This window comes from Fundulus heteroclitus, chromosome 1 (assembly GCF_011125445.2).
Source record: "Fundulus heteroclitus isolate FHET01 chromosome 1, MU-UCD_Fhet_4.1, whole genome shotgun sequence".
In the NCBI taxonomy this organism is placed as follows: domain Eukaryota; kingdom Metazoa; phylum Chordata; class Actinopteri; order Cyprinodontiformes; family Fundulidae; genus Fundulus; species Fundulus heteroclitus.
In genome coordinates, this window is record NC_046361.1 from 6,124,667 (window position 1) to 6,149,537 (window position 24,871).

A 24,871-nucleotide genomic window follows, 5' to 3' on the forward strand; every position below is an offset into this window, starting at 1 on the left:
GGTTCTGTTTTCTTTTTTTTTTTAGAACAATGCTTCTTGGCATTAAATCTTATGTCATTGAAAACCCTGTGTTTTGCCACTTAAATTCTGCCGTACATGTAAAGAATTTGCTCTCTGGGCTGGCAGTAGGGTTTAGTATTATGGTCGCACCTAATCCACTCAGCCAATGCCAAGCAGTGTTTGGTGGAGGCAGTGCTATGACATGGGGTGGCGTCTCCCTCATGAGAAAAACAAGACTTGTCGTCATTGAAGACAATCTAAGAGCAGAGCCATATCAAAATGCTGTTTTACCAACTTGTAAAAATCTCCACATCGCCACTTTCAGAGATATTATTATATATTATATATAATAATATATAATATTATAATGCTCACCTCCACAGAGTAGGATTTCCAAAGTCTGGAGGAGACTACCTCCAGACTTTGGAAGTGGAGAGGTTGGAATGGCCTGCCAGCAGTCCTGACCTCGACCCCACCGAACAGTTAAAGGATCGACTTGGGCGGGCTGTCGGTGTCAAAGTGACCAACACAACCACACTGGCTGACTTGTGACAAATGCTATTTTAGAAATGGGATGCCATCCTACAGCAGTGTTTGACCAAGCTGTTGCTTAGTTTGGTGAGGAATTACTAGGCTACTGTTGTGGTTGTCTACAATTCCCGTCTACAGTTCCTGTTTGATAAATTGATAAACTGGTAAATTAACAATACGTCTTGTGTCCTCAAATGTCAACCTTTCAATGGAATAAAGGTTGCCAAACCAGACAGGAGCAAAATAAGCTGTGTGGCCTTGGTATAGTACCATGTTTCTCGCCCAATGACCGCTGGAGATAGGCACCAGCCTCCCCCCACGACCCTGCACGATGGCGTGGGTATAGACAACAGATGCAATTTTGACAAACCTTTCATTGGCGTAACCCACAAATTCTCTGATGCTTGACCCTAAAATGCATTTTCTTTACACATGTGGCACTATTTAAAGGGAGGTTAAATTTGAAGGGGTTTATTGCTTAAAAGCATTGTTGCATCAAATAATCTACCAAGCACAAATGTTCTTACTTTCTGTGTAAGAAAGTACACTAGTGATAACTTTACAGCATCTGACTTCAGAATATTCCAAACTATCGCTAGGATTTGTATTTCAAATTTTAATATCAAGTGTAGCATTCACTCATTCACATTTTCTATTCCATATTTATAAAGAACTACACTGAAGAAGTATTAAAACGGTTGTATTTCAGAAGAGTCCTGAAGTGTCTACCCTTTTTATCTTTGTCACATTAGCTGTATTTATGGACTGCCGTAACGCAAATATTACTATAGATGGTTGCCCCCCCCCCCCCCCCCAGTGATTTTTGTGGCATCTATAAACTGTTTCAAAGAGGCATATAAGTGACATCTTCTTAAGACAATGCAGCACTTGGGGCCAACTCTAGCAGTCATATTCAGAGACTCTTAAGACATCTGTAGCGTAAACTGATCACTGAATGCTGGAACAATAAACTGGCGTAAACTGCACACTGAAGAGAGGGATCTTGAGATGGCAGAAATGAGTGAGACACACAAAAAAAAACAAAAATTTTCTACATGACAGCTGCAGTTAATTTCCACATTAAAATCTACAACATACTGTAGGGTGAAAATCTACAATAAGCAGCTTCCTTTGAGGCCATTTTGACGCAGGATAAGTGTCTTTTTTTTTTTTCTTGTCCAAAAATAAATAAATAAAAATGTGATCAAACACAATTATTCTGAGTCACGGTGCTCTGCTTCTCTGTGGATCTTCCAGCTATGAAATCTGTGTTATTCCCATCTGTGTGATCCCACTAAATCAGTTGTGAGGAATCATGGGGACACAGCAAATATGCATGTACTCAGATGCTCTTCCAGCACAAGCAACACCGAAACCAAGGGTAGAAACACTATACTCGAATGCATCAGAGTCAGATGAGGTTTTGTTGTCGGCTGTTTGCGTCAGCAGTCATGTTATTTACATTGTTTCGTATGTACAGTAGAGAATCTCCCAGAGATGTTAAATTCTGTTAAGCTGCAATGGGGTACTCCTTTAAATTCCTCACATTTAAAAGTCCTTAGATGAAGAGCCATACCAGTCCCTGTAGTGTTTTTTTTTTTTTTTTTTTTTCTCTGAAGAGTGTAATAATGGACGTTCGGCTAGATTGCGAGTCTTCCCTCTGTAACTGTACGAGGAGTGCCACTAATTTGTCGGTCGATGCTATGGACGTACACATCACGCAAACTCAAAATCAGCAAATGGCGACACTTTAAAGAAAGAACTGTAAAACGGACATTATGGTTCTTCATCTTAAGGATTGGAGTTCTCACATAAAAATCAAGACTCTAAATACAGTAAATATCTTTCATCATAAAGGTATTTGTTGAGAAAGCTGAGCGTTAAATGCACTGTACAACCTTGTATTATTATTTTTTTTCAAAATATAGTTTATCCCCATGTGTTTGTGGTAGTTGTTTTTTTTTATCATACACAATCCTGTACACTTGGTGTCTGCATTGAAATTGGGTGATATCCTGATCATTGGATAGGAAAGGAGAAGAACAGAGGGCAAAGAGAATAAGAGAGGAGAAAGAGATAAACGGAATTTGTTCAGTGCCATTGTTGCCCTCAGCGAAGACGTTGCACTCCGTATCGTGGCTCTCTTCTGTCTCGTACCTCAATCTGATGAGAAAAACAAGACAGGGGACACATTACTGATCTGTTTATCAAAATTAAATGTAATAGAGTACCATTTATCAAGTACAAAAGGTAGATTTGAAAGTGTTGGTGCGTAAATATTTATGTCTTTGCTTTGTGTTTGTGAGTTCTGAGTCGGTGTCTCACCAACATTTAATTTTGGTCACATAATGTCAGTAAAGACTCTTGATTCTATATTTGTTAGTGAGTCTCTAATAATCATGGCAAGACGTATGTGTGGTAAGTTAGCATTAGTGTTGCAGTACAGCTAGCTGCTAAAAGAAGATATGCAAACGTTTAAAAATCCTATAAATGTTTGACATGAAAGTCATGGGATGTTTCCTCATCTGTTTGGTCGGTTCCATGTGAAAAGCTTTTGGCCAGAGATTCAAAGTGTAAAAGGGGCTTTTTATTGTGAATGTTGAAGACATCCATGCAATGTTGGAGTTTAACAACCGTCATGATGAAAGATCCTGTTGCACAGTTTCTCATCAATAATTTACTATAACATTCTTGTTTAAATGCCCCTAAAATTTTGGTTCATTTATTCTTATATATATATATATATAAACCTATTCTCTGTCTCTGCTGTTCCGTACTTTATAAATTCTCTATGTAATGTGTTCTCTTTTCTTACAGGCATTCTGCAATCCTTTTGTGATCCTTTTGTGATCTTAATTTAGTTAATGAATATTAATGGGAATCTTTGCCAGTTGCTAACACTGTCAGCTTGAGTTGGTTTATTTTAAGCCTATATTTCAACTCTGCTGCACATAAAAAAATATATGATGCTTCCTACAATGCAGGTTAACTTACCCTTGAAACAGCAAAATCTGTAAAGAAAGAAAAGGAAAAGTTTAGGAAAAGGAAAAGTTTTAGTTTTAGCCCAAATGAATATCTGTACATAAGCGTGAGTAAAACATTTTCTTCTGATTTGTTCATATATATATATATATATATATATATATATATATATAATATATATATATATATATATCTATATATATATATATATATATATGTGTATATTATCTATATATATATGTATATATATATCTATATATATAATATATATCTCTACTCGTATCTCGTCTCTCTCTACTCATCGCTTCTCTCTATCCTGTGTGTATATCTCTCTCTCTATCCTGTGTGTACTATATATGTCTAGGTATATAATGTATATATCGTACTGTTACCCCCCACATGGGCAAGTGCCCCGCAACACACAGATAGAACTTCAAATGCAACGGAAAATAACATCGCAAGTTGGTAGCCCCATTGGTGTGTGAACTCTAACTTAATATGCATAAAAACTGAAACAAGAGGCAACCGGGAGCACAACAAGTCATACGCATTGTTTAGATTCCAAAGATAAACTAACTAAAAGTACGCTCTAAATCACCCGTTTTGTCATATAGTAGACGAGAACAGTACTGTTTGTTGCCTACCCGCGGGACCCGGATGTAACGCTGACGTCACGCGTCAACTGGTCTATTAGTGGGCCGAGAGATAATGTAGGCCTACAAAGAACAGGGTGAAAGGGGCCGCGCACACCCGACGATCATGCCGCCTCGTGATTGGCCGGCCCAAACGACCTACGAGGGCCCGCGGCCCTTCTGGCATCTGCCCAAATGCCAGACCGTCCAGTCCGTCACTGTGTGTGTGTGTTGTGGCAATCATTCAGCCCATTCAACACCAATGTTTTTTTTTTTTTTTTTTTTTTTTTTTTGCTGCAAATAATTTGGGTTGTTGTAACCAAACAATAGGTCAGGCATTTTTGTGATTCAACATTATTTGTTGAGCTCTTGTTCATTTACTTTATTTATTATTGGAGTGACAATCAAAAATGCACAGAGCAGAACAAAAAAAGTTACATTTTAATACGGTGTTTTAAACTCCAAACAGAAAGTAAGCAAATTTTGGTTGATTTCTTTATTGTATTCGCTTAAATGCTCCAGCAAACATATTATTTAAACGGCATATGCTAACAGCAATTGTTGTTGCTCAATGTTACTGCCAATACTGTATTTTTGTACTGCCCACTGCTCATGTTCTCAGCAATGTGTTGTACAATACAATATATACAATATAATTATGTCAATATACTCTGTGTAGCTGTGTCTTTTTATACCATTTCTCACTGTTGTAAGCCACACTGCATCCACTGAAACAGTGTTTTGTTTTAAGTACGTCAGATGGTTTGAATGACAATAAGACTAAACCCACATCAGAATAATCAACGACAATAATCTTATACCACTGGATATTCTGTTGATTCCCCTTTAAATGGTGGCACATTTGCAAAAGAAATGCATTTGTGGGTTGAACTGCATAGTTGACAATGCGGGTCGGAGCCATGAAAAACTTGCCAACTTCCATCTTCCAGCATCAGAGTGCTTATTCTGCTATTGTGTCTTTTTGAGTGCTGTTCACTAGATTGGAGGAGTAAAGGCGAAGAAACAAGCCTTTTTTGGCAATTTAACAATTTATTCATTTGACAAACAGGGGAAATGTATATAGCCGCAACAACCAGACACCAGAACTGCAGTCAGAAAATTCCATCCATCTCTGATAAACCCTGCTCTGCGGTGGCAAGCATTGACATCTTCCTGAGAGAGGAGATATGGGATTGCCATTTGGTTGCAGAATCTCCTCTCTGTATCTCTCTGCATTGAGTTTGTCACCAACAACGGCATGCCTTGTTTCTCCAGGAGGGTGGATGCCCTCAAAAACATCACAGTGCCTCCACCAAAGGCTGCTTGGCATTGACAGAAGGGATTTGACCCCGAGGTTCTTCATGGGCACAACCCACATACTCAGTTCTGCTGTTCAACCCACAAATGCATTTTCATGCATGAAGAGTCATCACATTTTTCCAGCAGTATAATATTTGTTGCATGGAATTGTCACTGGACAAGAAACAAAAAGTGACCAAACACCAATTTTCTTATTTTTTGCAAGCAACGCAACTATTCAAATTCTGTTGTTAATATTATGTGGTGTTTATTTCAATTGTTTTGGATATTATTATTTAAATGCAGAAGTACACAAAAAAATCCTAAGTCAATCAAACTTTTATTAGACCTTTTATTGTTTTGAAAACCAGCATGGCTGAAGACTCAGTATGCTGGGTCAAACCCATAACCCAACACATCATTGTGAACTTAACCAAGGCCTAACCAAACCTATCCCAGAATGCAATTTTTATTTATTTTTTTACATTTAAAGTTAATCATAAGCAACCTAAACGAAAAAGCTGTAAAAAGCTGATTTGTATTGGTTTTCCAAAACAAAAATTAGGAGTCTAAGTATTTGCTTCTGCTAAAAAAGTGATCTAACTGATCACTGAAGTTTTATCCATTTATTGGTTCTACATGAAAGGAATGTTTATTTCTAAAAAAAAAATACATGGGTGTGTAAAAAAAAGCTTAGTTGATAAAGTGTCAGGGGGCGTTTAATGTGAAAACGCACAGACTGTTGGCGAGGTTAATCAGATAAGAACAGAAAGACACGCCCATGCTCTGGAATTTTGCCAGTTACCATGGAAACCATCATGGAACTGGATCGACGGAAAACTGAGACGTCTTATGTCACTATGCTCCTTGACTCTTCCTCTCCCTCTCTCTCTCTCTCTCTCTCTCTTTTACTGTTTCCTCTCATCCGTTACTTTGTTTCAGATTTCTTTCTCCCCCCTCTTTTGGTCTTTGTTTTGTGATGATGCACTTTAGGTTGCTGGAGTCAGATCAAACACAAAATCCTTATATGAGGAGACTTTATTGTTCAGAATAATATCTCCTGCCTTTGCCCTTCCACCGCCGCTCTTCCTTCCCTCCTCTTCCCGTTTCTTCTTAGAGCATAGAACAATGTGATTGGCCTGCCCTGATGCAATATCATGCAAACTGTCAGAGAGCTCCCAGAGGACTCTCCCCCACTCTTAGATTCAACACCGAGAGCAATTTGGCTGGAGATACAGAGGTCAGATTGAAGCGTATTCTTTTATCACCAAGCAAATCTTACTTTTGATAATGGTAATGACCTCATTTTAGGATCAAGAAATTAGTGAAGTTGGAAAATTTCACTTTTTAAGACAGTAGGTTTACCCACATAGCTTGGAGGGGAGAATTAAAAGTACCTGACATTGTACTGTGATAGTAGTTAAATTTGTTGAGAAATGTTTAAATTACTTTAACTGTGAGAAATGTGAATTAAATCAAGTTATGGGTATAGCTTTAAGTAATGCTTATAAAATAAGATTAGATTATGTCTAAAATCCAGGTGGAATTCCGGAAAAGCAATCTAAAACTGGCCTAAAGCAGAGGATTTAAAACTTTTAAGAGGATTGTTCTGCCCTTTAGATATTCCTTTAAAATCCCGTTAGATGCACAGGCAGACTGGTATCTACTTGTTTAATACACTGAAAAAATTGATTAATGTATATTCTTGAAACAAAAAACGTAAAAACCTAATTCTGCACTCTTTATATGGCCAATTAACTGCTGAGGTTTACCTGGTTTAGAACTGCATTATCTACCTAGCTTTGAGGCGTTTGAGTCCATTTTATGTGATTAAAAAAAAGGAATTTCAGAGTCTTGAGCCACGTTCTGTTCTTAGCATTGATGAATTGATGCGCAGCCTAACGGAAGCGAGACTGAAAACCCCTGAGCATAAATTGTGCATACATTTTTGTAGATTTTCTGTATATTTACACTTTTATATGCGAAGGGGGAAAAAACACAGAAAATTAGAACAAGAGACTGTACAGTAAGGGCAAACTTTCAACACAAGAACCAATACTGCACAGTTAATAAAGGTGGCATAATCAGATTAAAAGAACTGTGCTGGGTGATTTTTTTTTTAAATGCACAGAACATGCATGTGTAGGCTACTTGTGCATAAAACCAACAGCAGACTAGTTACAAGAAATGAAAAAATAGCAGGGATGTAAACACTTATTGAGTTTGTTGGGAGCAGTGATTGTTATAAAGTTAAACAGCTGCTGAGAGGAAGGATCTGCGATAACGCTCTTTAATGCATCTGTAGCAGTCTGTCCCTGAAGATGCTCTGCAGTTCAGCAAGAACTTCATACATTGTCCTAGAGTGAGGTATATAAACGTTGATAAAACATTTTGGGTATCGTCTTCTATTCAACTGACATCAGGGCTTTACTATTGGCGGCCCAAGACATTGTCTGTGTTTTCCTTAAGCCACTTTATAACCATTTTGGCAGTAAGCTTTAGCTTCATTGGCTATTTGAAAGACCCCTTGGTGCCCAAGCTTTCACGTCCTGACTGATGTATTGACATACCATTTCAATATTTCTACATAATGTTCTCCACCCCACCTCAGGATGCCATATGCTTTTGGAAATGTGCAAAGGGCACCAGCCCAACCCCCCCCCCCCCCCCCCCCTTTCAAAGTATAATGCTGTGACGCCCATATTAAACAGTTGTTCTCAGGCTTGCCGGTCTCCTGCTTACTTCCAAATTCAACACTGGTCATTATGGCTGATAACTGTAAATATGCTTTAATGACACAATAGGGGCTGTGCCCAACACTTAAGAGTTTGTCTGTGAGTATATTTGTGAGCTGTAATCTTTTTGTTTTTGCTTTTTTGTGGAGTTCCACAATTGTTTCATAATGTCACAAACGAGATCATGTGAGCTGTGTCTGCTTTTAACTCAAACATTGTGAATGTTGTGAATCAATCAGAAGCTTCCAAAGCCATGACACCATTACTTGGGCTTTCCAGAGTTCTTTAAAGGCATAGTAATCACAGTGTATGGAAACTACTGAATTAGAGGGAGTAATAATGATTATCTAAAAAATTCTCTCTGTGGGCATGAGGCTACATGTGGCAAAAAAAGTTTTATGTTAATAAGTTACTACAGATACTGTCTAATGTTAATATTCTGCAGATAAATGAGTTTTAAAAATCAAAATCAAACCTTTGTTCTTTCTGTTCTGGATCAAAGATATTTTTCACAAATGTTTCACATGTTTTCTTCAACTCTACAGGAAGTTACACCAGGAATTTATATCAGTAAACCAAAAGCAGATACTTAGATGTAAATACAATTAGGGAAAAACAAAGTCTAATGTTTAATTAGTCCTTTGCTTACCTTTGTTATCTGTCTGCAGATCATCAAGGTAGAAGTCTGTCTGCCTGTTTCCCAGGACAAAGGCCAGGAAGGAGAGGATGAGGGCGTCAAGGATGCCCATGATGGCCAGCATGTAGGCCCAGCGTACTGAGCAGTCACCCAGAGAGTATTTTCCTGAATGCTCCCCACACATATCCCGGATCACTTCTGCATCCCATCCGTCGGGGAAGATCATGCAACCCAGCACCAGGCACACTCCTGAGCAGGGAAATGGGAGAGAGCGTTCTTTTAGGTTAAAGTGAGAACAAGGATTGGGTGAGTAACAAATGACAAAAAAAATAAATAAAAATGATCCTAGTGGGTTTGCCCCTATTTTTTTCAAGCCAATCTTTTATTACTTAAACTACAATAAAATTATATATATATATATATATATATATATATATATATATATATATATATATATATATATATATATGTAGAGAGAGAGAGAGATAGTGTTTAAAACCAAAGCAAGAAGTTAAAGTCAACATTTAGAGGGTTGCAGCTTAAACAAGAAAGGGTTTGCCGTCCATCAAGGCAAAACTGTTTGGGACTACATTTAGCAAGCTAAGAGGGCGAGCTTTGTAAAGCAACAAACTGTTAGCCTGAGTAATTAACCAGCTAGGACAAGGTCGTTATACTCGTATTGTTACTCTGTAAAGAACAGAAAGGCAAAAACTGATCATATTTCGTGTTTTCATCCCCATGTTTCATGAAAACCCCTTGCTGACTTTAGCATAAGCTTAGTTTGACTTTAACTCTGAGGTTCATGTCGCTAAAGCTAAAAAAAATGTTTTTCCCCTGATTTTTAAAATATCTTTAGATGACAGAAACTGACTGGTAAACGACTGTCATGATCAGAATCAGAATCAGATATACTTTAATAATTTCATGGCTATGTATCAAAAATAACAAACAAATGTAAAATGTTAAATATACCAGTAATCTTCAGTGTGATATTATGTTAGCGGCAGCTGGAAGAACTGTTGATTTTCTGTTTTAAAAAAGCAGTTAAATCTTATAATATGTTTTTGTTTTAAATATTTGTGTTAATACCATGATATAATTAAACTGCTGTATTTTCACTCACTACTATAACAGTTTACTCACTACTATAACAGTTCAATCTGAAAAACTCACACAGAAAGAAAAGACAATTAGAAGAATTTTATTGATACAATATTTTAAGACTTTGGCACTCAGACCTCGGTAGGAAACAATAACACTGAATTATACTTTAATATGCATAAGTAGATGTAAGAGAACAGGGATATTGCCCCCCAGGCCTGAAACTGGTGGTGGAGTGGAGATAGTCAAAGTTGGCTCAGTCCATAGACGCTGGTTGGCAAGACGATCTGCTTGAGCTGTATTGGTGGGATCCAGTAGACTGAGAGAGCTGATTCTAGTGCTTCACTCGGGGACCCAGAAAGATAAATGTCCAGTTTGGATAAACACAGGTTTGCATGAACTGTCCATGATGAGCAAGCATGAAGCAACAGTGGAGAGGAAAAACTCCCCTTTGGGAAGAAACCTCTGGCAGAACCAGGCGCAACATGGCGGTCTTCTGCCGGACTGATTGAGATGTGACAGGGAATTCCGTAAAATTCCGGGAGGAATTACACTCTGATAGGGATGAGGTTGAAGGAACACCATGGAAAAGCCATATGGAGCTTAGCTACGATGGTGGAGAAGGGAATGGAGGTGGGTTGAATCAGGGTCATCTGAGTCCAAATCAGACATTGCGCAACCACTGCTTGCTCTTTTCCTGGTAGACGGCTGAGACGTGGATTTGAAGTTCTTTTAAGATGAACTCAGGATGCTGATTGGCTTCGTGGAGGAGCAGTTCAAAGCTGATTGGCTTGCGTCGGAGGCCAATGAGCCTCTGATTGGATGTAGGTAGGCAATAGAGTTTCTTCAATTGAACTTCCGCTTAAGCTTCATCTTTACTCCCACCTATCCCTTAGCAAGGTGTAAAATAACATGTTTAGCTTTCTGTTACTCTATCCATAAAGATTTCCTTAAATATCCGCAAAAAGTTTAAATCAAGATCCATAACCTCAGAACAAGACAAATTTGTATTTTATTTTTTGTATTTATGTTTTCCCAGGGGGGGACTGCATTTCATATTAAAAATAATACTCTGATATTAAACACATTTATAAACATCCTAACTCCGAACATCCTGCTATTTATGACATAAGTCCTTACATTGATTTGGTGTTGATATATGGTTCTAAAATCTCTCTGTTAAGTGAATCTGTTTAATGTGAACGGTAGAGTAGAATGAAATTAAGAACAAAGCAAATAGCCTATAGCCAAAAAAGTAAAATTTTGTACATTAAACAGCATAACATTTGGACTACACTTCTGCAGTTTCCATTCCCGTGTACTCTCCTCAGAGGAGATTTTTTTACTGGAGATGCTTTCTCTTGGCTGGGAACGTGAGGGAGGTGGTGCTTATTAGGGACATCTGTCTGCTCTACAGCATGCCGAAGACACCTCCACTCAGGTGGGACAGAATGCAAAAAGTATGGAGATTACAGTTTGTTTCTTTCCAACAGGTTGAGAATAGCAAATGAAGCGCTACGTATTGTTAGCTTGTCAAACACCACTAACACGAAGCTCTAAAGGCAGCCTTAATGTTGAAGAGCTAGTGAAAGGCAATACACAGATCAGCAGGAGGAAGAAAAAAAAAACAATGAGGAAGGAACTCTTACAGCGTGGAATAGATCACATGCGAAATGTTGACAACACACACTACAAGGAAAGGAATGTATTGTATGCATTTTTCCACGCTACAGCGGAGAGAGGACTCCATACTTTGCACCTGCTCATTCATCAAAGTGTGCATCACCAGGGAGCTGATTTTGCCATATTCTGTGCTCACCAGCACTGTTTAACAAGCAGTCATCGTGTGCCTCGGGGGGCTGTAAGTAAAGCTGTGGGTACACGGCGAGATGGAACATGCACAGTAGACATCACACCAGATCTTCCTTTCAGACCAGTCATGTCTTTTCCACAGGCGATGTCTTTAGTCATACGCATAGAAAGCCGCTCAAATTGAGTCAAGTCAGGGTTTAATGCTGCATTCCAATAAAGGTCAGAGGGGTAATGTCTGCAGCTCAGCTGCTTTGCAGTTGGGATCATTTTGAGGGCTCTGTATGCACTTTCAGCAGTATGATATTCAGCAGCTTAAAAACAGACACAGTTATATTAGTAAGGTGGATTTTGTTTTATACTGGGAAGCCAGATTTCCTGCTCTCCCAGTTGGACAAACCAATAAAACGAAATGTAAGGTTGCAGAACAGCTTAGAGTTCAGTATCCACTACAGCTGCGGTGAAAATGAAACCCAGTGAAAGTTGTAGGTATAAACTATTTATTCGTAGTTGGGACATTTTTAAAGGAGCAATGATGAACAAATGGTGAACAAATTTGTTCACCACTAGGTGGTGCTTGACCATTATCTGTAGACCAAAACAAGATGTGTATCAAGCCACGCCTCTCTCTGGCTCCGCTTTCCCCTCCCCTTCTCCCCCTTCTCCTCGAATGTGCATATTTACAAATGATAAAAACACAGCAGAACAGCATCACCTTTTCAGGAACATGTGTAGTGAACAAGTAAGGAACTCATAACTTTATAATGCTGTTAGCAAGAGAACGTTTTGATCCGCTGGGCGCCCTCTCTGTCATTTTGTGCCTGGCAGTGGCATTTTTAAGGGCAGGGGAGGGGGCTAAGCCCTGAGTGGCAGTTGTTCAAATGAATGTATGTGCACCTACGTACCCGTACAAAACTATTTTTTTAGTTATTTCCATCTAAAATAATGACATTTTACTTATTGCTCATTTATTAACCAAGTGTCACACATTCTTAGTTTCTGAAAACATACCTTTATTGTTTAAATAAGTATAATGGAAAGGAATGTGCTATTATCAGCTTGTGTGGCTAGTTGTACTCAGCACCAAAACAACTAGCAAATATCACTGCTTTTGATCTAGAGAGTATGGGCTCAACTTGATAAAGTCCTTCCCAGCTATGAGCTCTGTTTGCCGAGAGAACTGAAACTCACCATGAGGTTGCCCAAAGATCAATTTCTTGACACAGTGGCCTAGCATTAGACTACAGCTCAACACACCATATACACCCAACATATGCACAGCTGCTAGACAACAGATACAAACGTGACTGAAAGGTCGCTGGAATGACCCAGTCATAGCATTGCCTAATCTTACTCTATCCTATGTCTGCACTGAGGAAGATTCACACACGGCATGACAGATGCTCTAAACTAAGTGAAGGCTGTAGACTTCCAGGTTATTATTATATGATCACTTGGAGGCACTCTCAGGGCGTTGCAATTATCATTATATAATTATTATAATCATTAGATTCTTAAATATATATATAAAAAACAAACAAACAAACAAAACAAAAAACATGTGACCTCATAAAAAAAAAACCTGTCCTGACCCAGCAGAGTACTGTGATGCATTAATAAATGCACAATTTAGAACAAGGCTGCATCAAATGTGACACAATCTGCAGCTTACATTTAAATTGTGCACAATGCTAAAAAGTTCACATTTTTATATCGCTCTGTGTAGATTTTAACTCCACTAATTAAATGTGACTGCTATTAATTGTTGTCAGGTCTTCAAGTGATACCAAAAAACTCTTTTTTAATTATTTATTTATTTGTTTATGTATTTTTTAGAACTATAAACATTTTTTTTTCTTCTTACTGTTATCAACAACGACCACCATTAGTGCTGGTGACAATGTAACCTGAAGGATCTCAGTGAATATCACAATGTCACTGGTGAAGAGGGCACAGAAGCGACTGTACTTTCTGCGGAGGATGAGGAGAGCCCGCCTACCCCCGCCCATCCTCACGACCTTCTACAGAAGCATCATAGAGAGTATTCTGACCAGCTGTCTCTCTGTGTGGTGTGGAGGCTGCAGTGCCTCCGACTCGAAGAACGTGAGGTGAGTGGTGAGGACAGCAGAAGGGATCATCGGGGCTCCTCTTCCCTTCATTAAGCACATCTCATCACAGCGCTGTGTGTCCTGAGCCCGTAACATCATCAGGGACCCCTCACACCCCCACCATGGACTGTTCTCCCTGCTGCCCTCTGGGAAGAGGTTCTGCAGCATCTGCTGCAGGTCCACCAGGTTCTACAACAGCTTTTTCCCTGTTGCCATCAGACTGTTAAACTGCTGTTGAACCGCTAATCTACAACCCACAAACTCTGCACAACATTTGCATTTTTTGCACATTTTGCATCATTGCAGCTCATATAGCATTACAAATGCTATTGGACTCCTAGTCTTAAATTGCACAAATAAATGCATTCATGCACAAATGCCCTTGCACAATCCAATTCTGTACATAAAAATGTCTCTTTTTTGTTACATTTCAATTGTTTGTATACTGTATATTTAAAATCTACTATTTACTTCTAAATCTCTGCTGCACCTAGAACTGTAATTTAACTTCTACTGCAATTTACAAAAGCTGTATGAAACGAAATTTCGTTCTGTACGCACTCTGTGCATACCGAATGACAAATAAAGTTGTCTAAGTCTAAGTCTAAGAATAGGTTGGAGTTTAGGTCACAAAGTTATCTCAGAGAGACAGGTGGGAGAGTGCTAGCTATGTTTTCTTGAAGGAAAGTTGATAAGTAGACAACACTTAGAGGTGGGGTCTGTGACATGAAACCGTTATGCCAGAAACTCCTTGATTTCTACAGAAACTGAGTGGTTGAGGTACATCTTGCCAAAGGACATTTTTACTAAAATATTCATTTAGTTGTGAGGACATCTGAAAATGTGTGCCGATTAGAGAAATAACACAAAATATATCTTTTGTGCACCCAACACTTTGTTGTAGTTGTATGCTGTGTAATCAGTTAACCCTGCAAAAAAAACAAAAAAAACTTTAAATGAATAATTACATGTACCAGCACGAGGATGTTTATAGCTGCAATAAGTATATGTAACCTTCTGACCAGATCTGTGCATCTACACAACAAGATTGATGTAAAACAATGGAAGAAAAGGTGGGAATTTCGACTATTGAAGTGAAGTCAATTAATCATATACCTCTACTATCTAATGTCGGTGATTCCCACCGAACCTGTTTTTTTTTTTTTTACATACTGGCAAGCCATTATGAGAAAATGGTGGGCGGTGAACTCATGGCAACAGATGAAGGAGGATATGAGATTAGTCACCACCTCACTGTGTAAACATGCAAACACAAGGAGTCCTATTTTAGGCTGAGATGCACACCGTTTCAAACTGTGGCTGCAGCGCCGACAATGTGATTGCTGGTGTAATGAGAGAATATAATGACGATAATACAGTAAGTAATGAGGGAAAGCAAGAGCAAAGGAAGGGGTTATCATGGGAAATCATCATGTTATTAGCTTCTTTTATGACCTTTATGCGAGATTTTAGCCATGATGGGTGAAGATAAAATCATTAACGCTGTAATAAGCATCAGGTAACATGTTTTATGGATTTTTGATGGATGTGCCTCCTCCTGGCATCAAACTCATCCAAAGTTTATTATGTGGGCTTTCTGCAAACATGGTTCGAGAACCACACAGAAAATGATGGTGGTTTTAAATGTCTCGACACGATGGCAACTCATTTACCAGTTATTTCCCATTGTAGTAACTGTTATTTATGGCATTCAATTAGCTCAAGCAGTAGATGCTACAATTATATGAAGTCATGAGTGCAAATTATGCAGAGTGAGTAGGGAAATATCTCTAGAAGGTCAGGCGCTGTCTCTCTGCAATAATACCCAAATCCAAAGTAATTACAAGAGTGTTACACTATGTAAAAACTGCAGCACTCAGGATGTCCGCACTAGCAATCATAACTACCGTGCCACCAGAAGGTATTCACACTTTCTTTTCACACTTTAGTACATTACAGACTTATTTTTAAATGGATGTATTTTTATTTTGTCACGATCTAAACACTTTAAACATAATGTAAATGAGAACTAATTGCTAATTTGTAAAAAGATGTGCATTATTTTTATAACAGAACTTTTTTGAATCTGGTATTTTCATGATTTTAATATTTTGTTGACATACTTTCGGCGCCAATCGCAACCTGATGTCTTCTTGGGTATCTCTCTGTAAGTCTGCCACACCTGCTTTTGGATATGTTCTTCGTTTTGTCTCTGCAGATCCTATCAAGTGACATTCAACAGCCACTAGAGGACATTCACAACTCCTGAAGCTGCTCCTTTGTTACTTTGGCTGTGTACTTTGTGTCAGTGTCACTTTAGAAGATGAATCACCAACTTGGTTGGAGTTCCACTGCACCCTGGAGGAGGTTTTCATGAAGAATATCTCTATATTTGGCTGCTGTCAGCATCCCCAGAGCAGGATGCTATGTACCCCTCCCTTCACAGGAAAGATGGTGTTAGCCAGGTCATGAGTAGCCTGTTTATCTTCAAACATGATTGTTGGAGTTTAGGTCACAAAATTCTGTTTTGGCTTCATCAGAACAGAGGATTTAGTGTCTTCTGGCCTCCTCTCTTCTTTTGACTCAATCAAAAAGACCCGATTGTGGAGTGTGTTGTTCTCCTATCTGCATAAGCAGACAATGGAGCTCTACCTAAGTGACAACTGGGTTCCTGGTCACCTTTCTAACCAACCATTTTAAATGTGAAATGGTAGACATCACTGGGATTTTAGGAAAGTTCAGTGCTGCCAAATTATTTGAATGTTTCCCCAGATTCTTACATTAACACAATTTGATAAAGGCTGAGATGTCAAGAAAAAATCATTTGGTTTTGTTCCAGCTATCAAATATGAAACATTTTAATGACAATTAACATTCAATCAAATAAATCTAGCACAGGTGGACTTAAGTGACGTTATAGAATCATCTCCAAGATGATCAAAGGAAAACAGAATTCAGTATATTAAAAAATGCCAGAAAACTGTTTTTTTTACTTTATTAATATGAGCTACTTTGGGCAGATTATTTTAAAATAAAGCTACACATAGATTATCTTTAGAACAAGTCTGTAACCATTTCTAAATGACTTGCTGTGGTGACCATTGAAAGGGAAAAGGAAGATGAGAAGAAAACTTTTTAAAAACTGCTTTAGGTGCATCACTGCAAAATTGATTTTCAGAAATGATAACTTAACCTCCTACTACACACACTGTCACTACCTCTACCTTTGCTGCAAACCGTACCCACAGTTGAACTATGTCTAAAGGTTTGTCTTAAGGTTGTCATTATTAGTAGCAAAACACATTGGTATATGATGAAAAAAAGAATATACCCTAATACAGATATAATTTCAGACGCTACAATGAACAGTAGAGCCACCTAGATGCTAATCGATAAACCTGCGCAAGGTTCCTTGCATCCTTTTGGCACTGTTTCATTTATTTTGTTGTTCGTTGCATCTAAATAAAAACACATTTAAAGGAGCATAGTGAAAGTTCCAGTATTCTTGCAGATGTCTGCCTCCTCTGGCGACAAGTGGAAATTACACCAGTGTTGTACATGTGCATGGAAGAAAAGGAAAAGCATCTGCCGCTGGGACTATACAGGTCTTTTGTTTAGAGGTGTAAAGTTTTCTGAGGTAAGAAACCTATAAATATTAAAGTTAGCCCGTATTCTCTTGCTAATGCGTTGATTGCAGCAGAGACTAAACAAAGGAGTAAGGTAAAAGACAGTATGCAGCACGTCACATCAACGTGCACAACCAAAGGATTCGGCCTGAATCATTCTCTCATGAATTGACTAATCAAGACTATAGAGGCAACTCCGGTAAATAGAGGAAAACTCATTTTACATGTAGGGTAATTGTAAAGACATGTATGGGGTAAAATGTAACTTTCAAACTTGCACAATCCACCTTTAACTTAAGGGAGGTGTATCTGTCTTTTCCCACAATTGCAATCGATGGGAGTTTCCGTCTGGCAGAGACCCGACTGAGCCAAGCCGACCACATGAAAGGCATGGTTTGTTTTTGTTATCAAGAGTGACCTGAACCGTCGTGATCGACGAACGGCGGGACCGGGCCAGCGGGCCCGGCCCTGTCCGGGCTACCGGGAAAACTCCCGGTGCTCCTGATGGCCAGTCCGCCCTTACCGCTATTGACGTTCTAAAAGGGTAGCTATGTTTTTCCCATAAAAAGTTGACTATTGACTCAATATGAAATAGTTCCGTTCAAAATAAAATATTATTCTATGTAATATTATCTAACAAAATAATATTTCTAATTGTCTTACCTAAGGAGGCAGGGCAAGGCATGTTTATTTATAAAGCACTTCAGTAACAAGACGATTCAACGTGCAGAAGTCATGACAGCTAACTTTTTTTTTCCTTCTCCCATGCACATGCACAACATTGGTGTCATTTCAACTTGTTGCCAGGGGGACAGACGTCAGCAAAAATCCTGGAACTTGCACAATGCACCTTTAAAAACTTTGGCTTGAATGTGAAAAGAAGCAATGTGTTGTTGTAGTTGTGTGATTCTGCTCAATGCCTGGAATATGAGCTTTTTAAATCTGCTTTTAAATCACATCCAGGCACTGACAGCACTTTAAAATATTTTAAGTGCTATTTTGTCTCTTGTTGTGTCCATCAAGGATTCATAGACTTGTCCTTTTTGCCCCCAATATGCTCCCTTTCCGTCAAGTATTAAATTGCATGGCATCTGATTTAATTGCTAAGTGGATGTTGCACAAATTTACACTCTAATAAACTGTGACGGCAGTCCCTTTTGAAATAGCTTTTCCAGTATTTCTAGTTGTTAAAGCACAATTGGCAATACGTTTTCTAAATGAAAACAAAATAGAAGTTTTATATTGTGGAACTTTTAACATCTTAGTTTTTCCACCTTTAAGTGATTATTTGAGGCCCATGTGTCAGCTTTTTATTGGTTTTTAAACCTGTCCAAATCAATGCTTTTTCTTTGTTTGATGTCATTCTATTGACAATAACTTTTAGGAGTTTTGCAGCACTTTAGCAAACAATTGTAATTTTAAATGTGCTTTGTGAATAAATTGACTTGATGTGTATTATTGGCAAGAAGATATGTTTTTTTTTTTAATGATTAATGGTGCAGCATCACAAGTTTGTTTTTGCCTTGTTTTTGTCTTGAGCGGCCATTGTAAATGAAATCACCTTTCATTGCATATTATACACAATGGGATCTCTAGCTTAACCATGTTAGAAAACTCCATGTTCTTTATCAGTATAATCACACGTGTTTTTGCTTGTCAATAGCTTGCACTTGTATAGCACTTTAACTTGTCTGACATCCCCAAAGCACTTTACATTATAATCAGTATTACACTCATTCACACACACATCCACACTATTACAACACTGATGTGTGTTTAGGCTCTGTAGTTACTTCTCAAACTTGAACGAATGAATGAATGAATGATGTATTTTAGGCATTCTGCCAAAATTATAATTTAACACTTACAATAGTATGTATAAATATATGTAATTAATAATATATGTATTATTTAGTGATCATGTCTTTTTTTTTGAGTGTTGAATTTCTCTTCAGTATATGTTATACATGTTTAATATTGTATTTTCTTTTCTTTGAATTTTAGGGATTAAATAAAATGTACTTTTATTTAATATTGACATTTTTATATTCCCTACAAAATATTGCTGTCAAAATGTTTGCTATTTTGGAATATATGCTGGAGAATTGACAAACACACATAATATGGATATACACATGACGACAAAAACATGAAGTCCTGTCATGACTTTGTGAGTCTTTCAAGGCACCTCTGTTTTCAATTGTGCACTTGTATTGAAATCAGTGGTTCTGGAATCGTTCTTCAACTGCATTAGGACCGAGTATGGTACTTTTATTCTGATGTCACATTCTTATGTATTCATGTATGATTCCACTGAGTGTCTGGAAATATGATGTCTCTATAAGTGTCCCCAAGTGGTCAGAATGGCCAAATTAAAATCTTATTTCATGGATTTATTTAGAAATGTAAAAATATATATTATATTTGTGTGTTTCCTGTGAATCAGATGCTAAATGATGTAGAAATTGATTACTTAATAGCACATATAATAAATACAAATGTAGATATTTAGAAAATAAATAAGTCATAATTAGACACAACCCTGACCACTAAAGGATGCTTTCAATATGATCTCTGATATGTGTGGGAAATGACTCAATTGGCATTGTGGTAGATTAACTATTTAAATGGGTTGAGGTGAATTTGGGTCAATACTACAAAAAAGAACCAACAGAAGTTGGTTAGTCACTAAAAGTGACTAGTAACTTAGTCACTTTTAGTGGTGTCTCTGTCAGTTTCAAGCATCCAGCATGTCGAGGTGACTTGAGCATCTGGATAGCATCACATTATACTAAGTAATATTATTGGGTCATTGCTATTATATTTGAAAAACAGTTGTTGTTTTTAGGAAGTGACACATGAATAGCTGACCTATAGTGTAAGCTCCAGAAAGCCCAAATGTATAACCCCGTATAAAATGTTGATTCCCAACACAGGATTTGCTTGTTGGCTGGTGAGAACCTGTTATTTGTCACATGTGTGACAACAAGACTGCTGTGGCCGGCCAGTACGGTCTCTCCTGCGCTATCCTTTATCTGCTTTTCTTCTCCATCTCAAATATTCAAGTGGGCACCCGAGGGCTAAAAATAACCTCCACCTTCCCTCAACCCAAGAAAAAGCCCTTTGAAGCTCGAAGGGGGTTTCCCCCTCCCCCCACTGAAGATACTGCATTCTGAACTTGGAGGGAAGGAACTTCAAAGGCGACAAGCAGTGGGATTGAACACAAAAGGTGAAATGAAATGTAGCGAGGGAGGAGATCTTGAGAATAAAGGGGCTCAAAGAAACAAGTGTGTATTTAGAGAATTTAGCTCCATTATGTGTTCTTTTTTTTCCTCATTGCTTCCATTCACCCTGTTTTTTCAGGGCCGCACTGTCTGCATTAAAACAGACGGAGCCAATAGAAACAGCTGGAAGCATAGGTTTGATGTCCCACTGAGTAAAATGACTGAGTTAATTTATTTATAGCATCTCAGCGATATTTTTAGACTTGTTACATAAAAGTTTTGCCAGACTGTTTCATCCAAATGTCTTCACACTTCTTTTTTCTTTCTTCAAACAAAACGTCACAAATATTATGTAACACTTCTAAAAATACCACCAGTGTCCTATGTGTGTGAGTGTGAGTGTGAAGAAGGCTTCACACTGTTTCTTCTGAGCATCTTGACTCTGTTAGCCGTGACGCCATCCAGCACTGTCTCTTTTGGTCTTGGTGGGCCCAGCTTCAGCCTACATTACTGTTGTCTATAAGATGGTCACTGTGTCAGAGAAGGGGAATATAAATACATCCTTGCAACAGCCGACCTGTGATGCAAAGCGTCATCCATCCAATCCAATACAAGCTTATCTATAAAGCACTTAAAAACAAATACAGATACCTAAGTGCTGTACAGACAAAGACGACATATAATAAAAGTCGCAGAAAAGAACAGAAATAGGCAATGTTATCTAAAAACGCATACACTCATTGTTGAGCTGTGTAACAACCTCATAGAAACGCAACCTTTTGCAAAAAAAATGGAACACTATAGGCTTTCCTATAGGCTTGAACAGAGAAGAGCTTACAAGAATATGAAAACTGCTTTTAGATTTTAGGTGTTTTTGCTGAAGTATTTTATCCAATTTTTGAAATTAAGGTTCTGTGAAGTCATCATTGTTTCAGAAATAGTCTGCATGCCTTGATGTTTGATTTTATAAACCTGTTTCCCCCGGAAGTGATTGGTACGGCTTAATTAAAAAAATGGGAGGAGTGAGGGAACACGGGTTGCTGTAAAGAAAAACTGACAATAGACTGTAGCTTCTTTATTGTCGTCATTAAGTGGAACTCATGTAAACCGTGTAATATTGATCAAATCGAGTGTGCTCTTTACTGCACTTTGAAGGCGTACATTGTAAACAATAATGTACATTGTATTGATTTCATTAGCCTTAATTAATTGTTGTCTTTAAAAGGGACTCAATAACTGCAAATATGCTCATTGGCACATCTGTAGTTTATACCTTTTCTGGGAATATTTTTAGCAATACTGATAAGCTAAAGCATTTAATAAGCCTTTACGATTTTTTCTAGTTTTTATTTATTCCTTTATTTGTTTTTATTGGAAAATGAAAATCAATACAATAGATCTTGATTTATCCATCCATTTTCTGACTCACTTAATCCCTCATGGGGTTGCTGGTGCCTATCTCCAGTGTTCACTGGGCGAGAGGCGGGGTACACCCTGGACAGGTCGCCAGTCTGTTGCAGTGCAACACAGAGACAGACAGGACAAACAACCATTCTCACACACAATCACACCTAAGGACAATTTAGAAAAGCCAATTAATCTGACAGTCATGTTTTTGGACTGTGGGAGGAAGCCAGAGAACCCAGAGAGAACCCACGCATGCATAGGGAGAACATGCAGAAAGACCCAGAGTTGGATTTGAACCCAGAACCTTCTTGCTGCAAGGCAACAGCGCTACCCACTGCACCACTGTGCAGCCCATCTTGATTTTATAATAAAAGAAAATAATTGTTGTATTGTAGACTGAAAAGTTTTCTGCGCTAACACAAAAAGCAGCAATTTAGGAAGCAAAAGATACCCCCAAGGAATGATCACCACAGTTCAAAAAAGTATTAAATTTACCAAAATTTCTAAGGTTTCACTAAAATCATAGAGACTTTTTATTTTTAGTTACACTACTCTAACTATATCTCAACCCATGATGTAAAAAAATTGTGAAACGTTTTATATAATAATGGATTACAAACAGATTAAAAAAGGAAAAAGAAACATAAGGATACTAAAATAAAATAATAATAAAAATAGGTAGAAACCAGGGTAGGGGTGTTTGCATCTACAATAACAACAGCTGGTGTAACAATGCCATGGGAGTCTCAAGTCATTGCTCTCTGGACATTGAGTTTTTGACTATTAAATGTGGACCTTTCTATCTGCCCAGAGAATTTACCACAATCATCATCACTGCGGTAAACATCACCCCCAGTGCCAACACCAAGGATGCCCAGAGATCCGCACTTTCAATCGTCTTACTGGAAACTGCTTTATACATAACCTTGCCTTGCCTTCTAAGTGTGCTCCACAGCTCCATCGGTGACTGTGCAAACCATAGATCCAGAGGATGCTTTCGTTGTTGCTGGGGACTTTAATCAAACAGAAAGGCAGTTTTCCCACATTTCTATCAGCATGTAAACATACTACACGATGCCTACCCATTAGGGCAGCCCCCTGCTCCCACCTTAGCTGATCAGACCATCTCATTGTTATGCTAATTCCTGCATACAGGCTCCTGCTTATCAGAGGAAAACTCGCTATGAAACAGGTGAGGATCTGGCCTGTAGGAACTGTGTCAGCATTACAGGACTGTTTTGGGTGCATGGACTGGGGCATGTTCAGGGAGGGTTCAACTGAACCATCAACGTAGAGGAGTAAGCTGAATATGTGTCTGCATACATCCAGAAATCCATGGAGAATGTCTCTGCGACCAAGATTGTCAAAGCATGGGCAAATAAGAAACAGTGGACGACTATGTGTATAATGCTGAGGACACAGAACGCAGTATTAAAGTGTGGGGACAGAGAGGCACAGCCAGAGCCTACCTGAGCTGTGCCATAAGAATGGCAAAGCATGCCTATGGTCAGAAAATCCAGAGATTCTTCCACAACCATACAAACACCAGACGCATATAGCAAGGCATCCTGACCATCATAGAATACAAGGCTGTTCTTCTTCTCTGCAGGATAACACAGACTTTCTCAATGCACTCAATAATTACTTTAGTCAGCTTGAAGCTCTCAGCAACACTCCTGTGAGGAAATACACACCTCATCCAGATAACCAGGCACTCTGTTGTCCAGAGAACATTGAGAAAACTCATTGCACAGAAAGCAGCAGTCCCCGACAACGTACCGGGAAGGGTGCTCAAAGACTCTGCCGACCAGCTGGCTCATGCCCTTACAGACACATTTAGTACCTCACTGGCCAATGCTGTTGTCCCATCCTGTTTCAAGACTTCAACAATCATACCAGTGCCCCAAAGCCCCACAATTTAATCACTCAATGATTACTGCCCCATCGCACTCACTCCACTCATTATGAAGTGCTTCAAGAGGCTAGTGAAGGATCACACCATGTCCAAACCCCCGTCTTTTGATCCACTCCAGTTTGCTTACTGTTCCAACCACTCTGCAGAGCACAACGTCTCCTCTACACCCCATCTGAGTCTGGAACAACACTTACACGTGTATGCTGTTTCTGGACTTTACCTAAACATTCAACACAACCCTCCCCCAGTACCTGGTGAGTAAACTGGTCTCTCTTGGAATCAGTTCCCCACTGTGTGACAGGCTGTTGGATATTCTCAAAGACTGACACCTCCCTCATCATCTCCCTCCAACTCCTCCTCCCAAAGGTTGTGTACTGAGCCCACTGCTCTTCACTGTGATGAAGTATGGGTGATGTTCAGTATGACCCACATCATTCAGTATGGGGATGACAAAACCATGGTGGGTCTTATCAGGGACAGGACTGAACTGGTGCGCTGGTGGCGCAGCACGACCCATGTAGAGAGGCCTTAGTCCTTGACGCGGTCAATCCAGGTTTGACTCCGACCCATGGTCCTTTGCCACATGTCACTCCCCCTCTTCCACCCCCTTCCTGTCAGCCTACTGTGTTAAAAAGCGAGCCACTAGAGCCGTGACAAAAAGTCTAAAAAAAAAACGGCCTAAGAATGAACTGGCCCACAAAGAGGAGGTGAAACACCTGATGGACTGGTGCGACAAAAACAACCTGATCCCAAATGGTGACAAAACAAGAGAAATTGGGGTTGATATCAGGAAAACTCTGCCAAATCACACACCCATCCTCATCAACAATGCCACAGTGGAGCAGGTCTGCAATTCCTTGGGGTG

The 24,871-nt window shown here is 38.8% G+C and overlaps 1 protein-coding gene across 1 annotated transcript in view; it reads right to left on the reverse strand.

Annotated features, from left to right (window-relative positions):
* Positions 1 to 1,268: 1,268 nt before the first annotated feature.
* The window catches only part of lhfpl4a (LHFPL tetraspan subfamily member 4a), a 48,431-nt gene continuing 24,828 nt past the window's right edge, over positions 1,269 to 24,871 (reverse strand). Inside the window, exons 2-4 of the mRNA XM_012874144.3 lie at positions 8,829 to 9,065; positions 3,526 to 3,542; positions 1,269 to 2,694 (exon numbers count right to left, since the gene is read on the reverse strand). Coding sequence (XP_012729598.1) covers positions 2,641 to 2,694; positions 3,526 to 3,542; positions 8,829 to 9,065 — 308 coding nt within the window. The 3' untranslated portion in view covers positions 1,269 to 2,640. The remainder of the gene's footprint in view (positions 2,695 to 3,525; positions 3,543 to 8,828; positions 9,066 to 24,871) is intronic.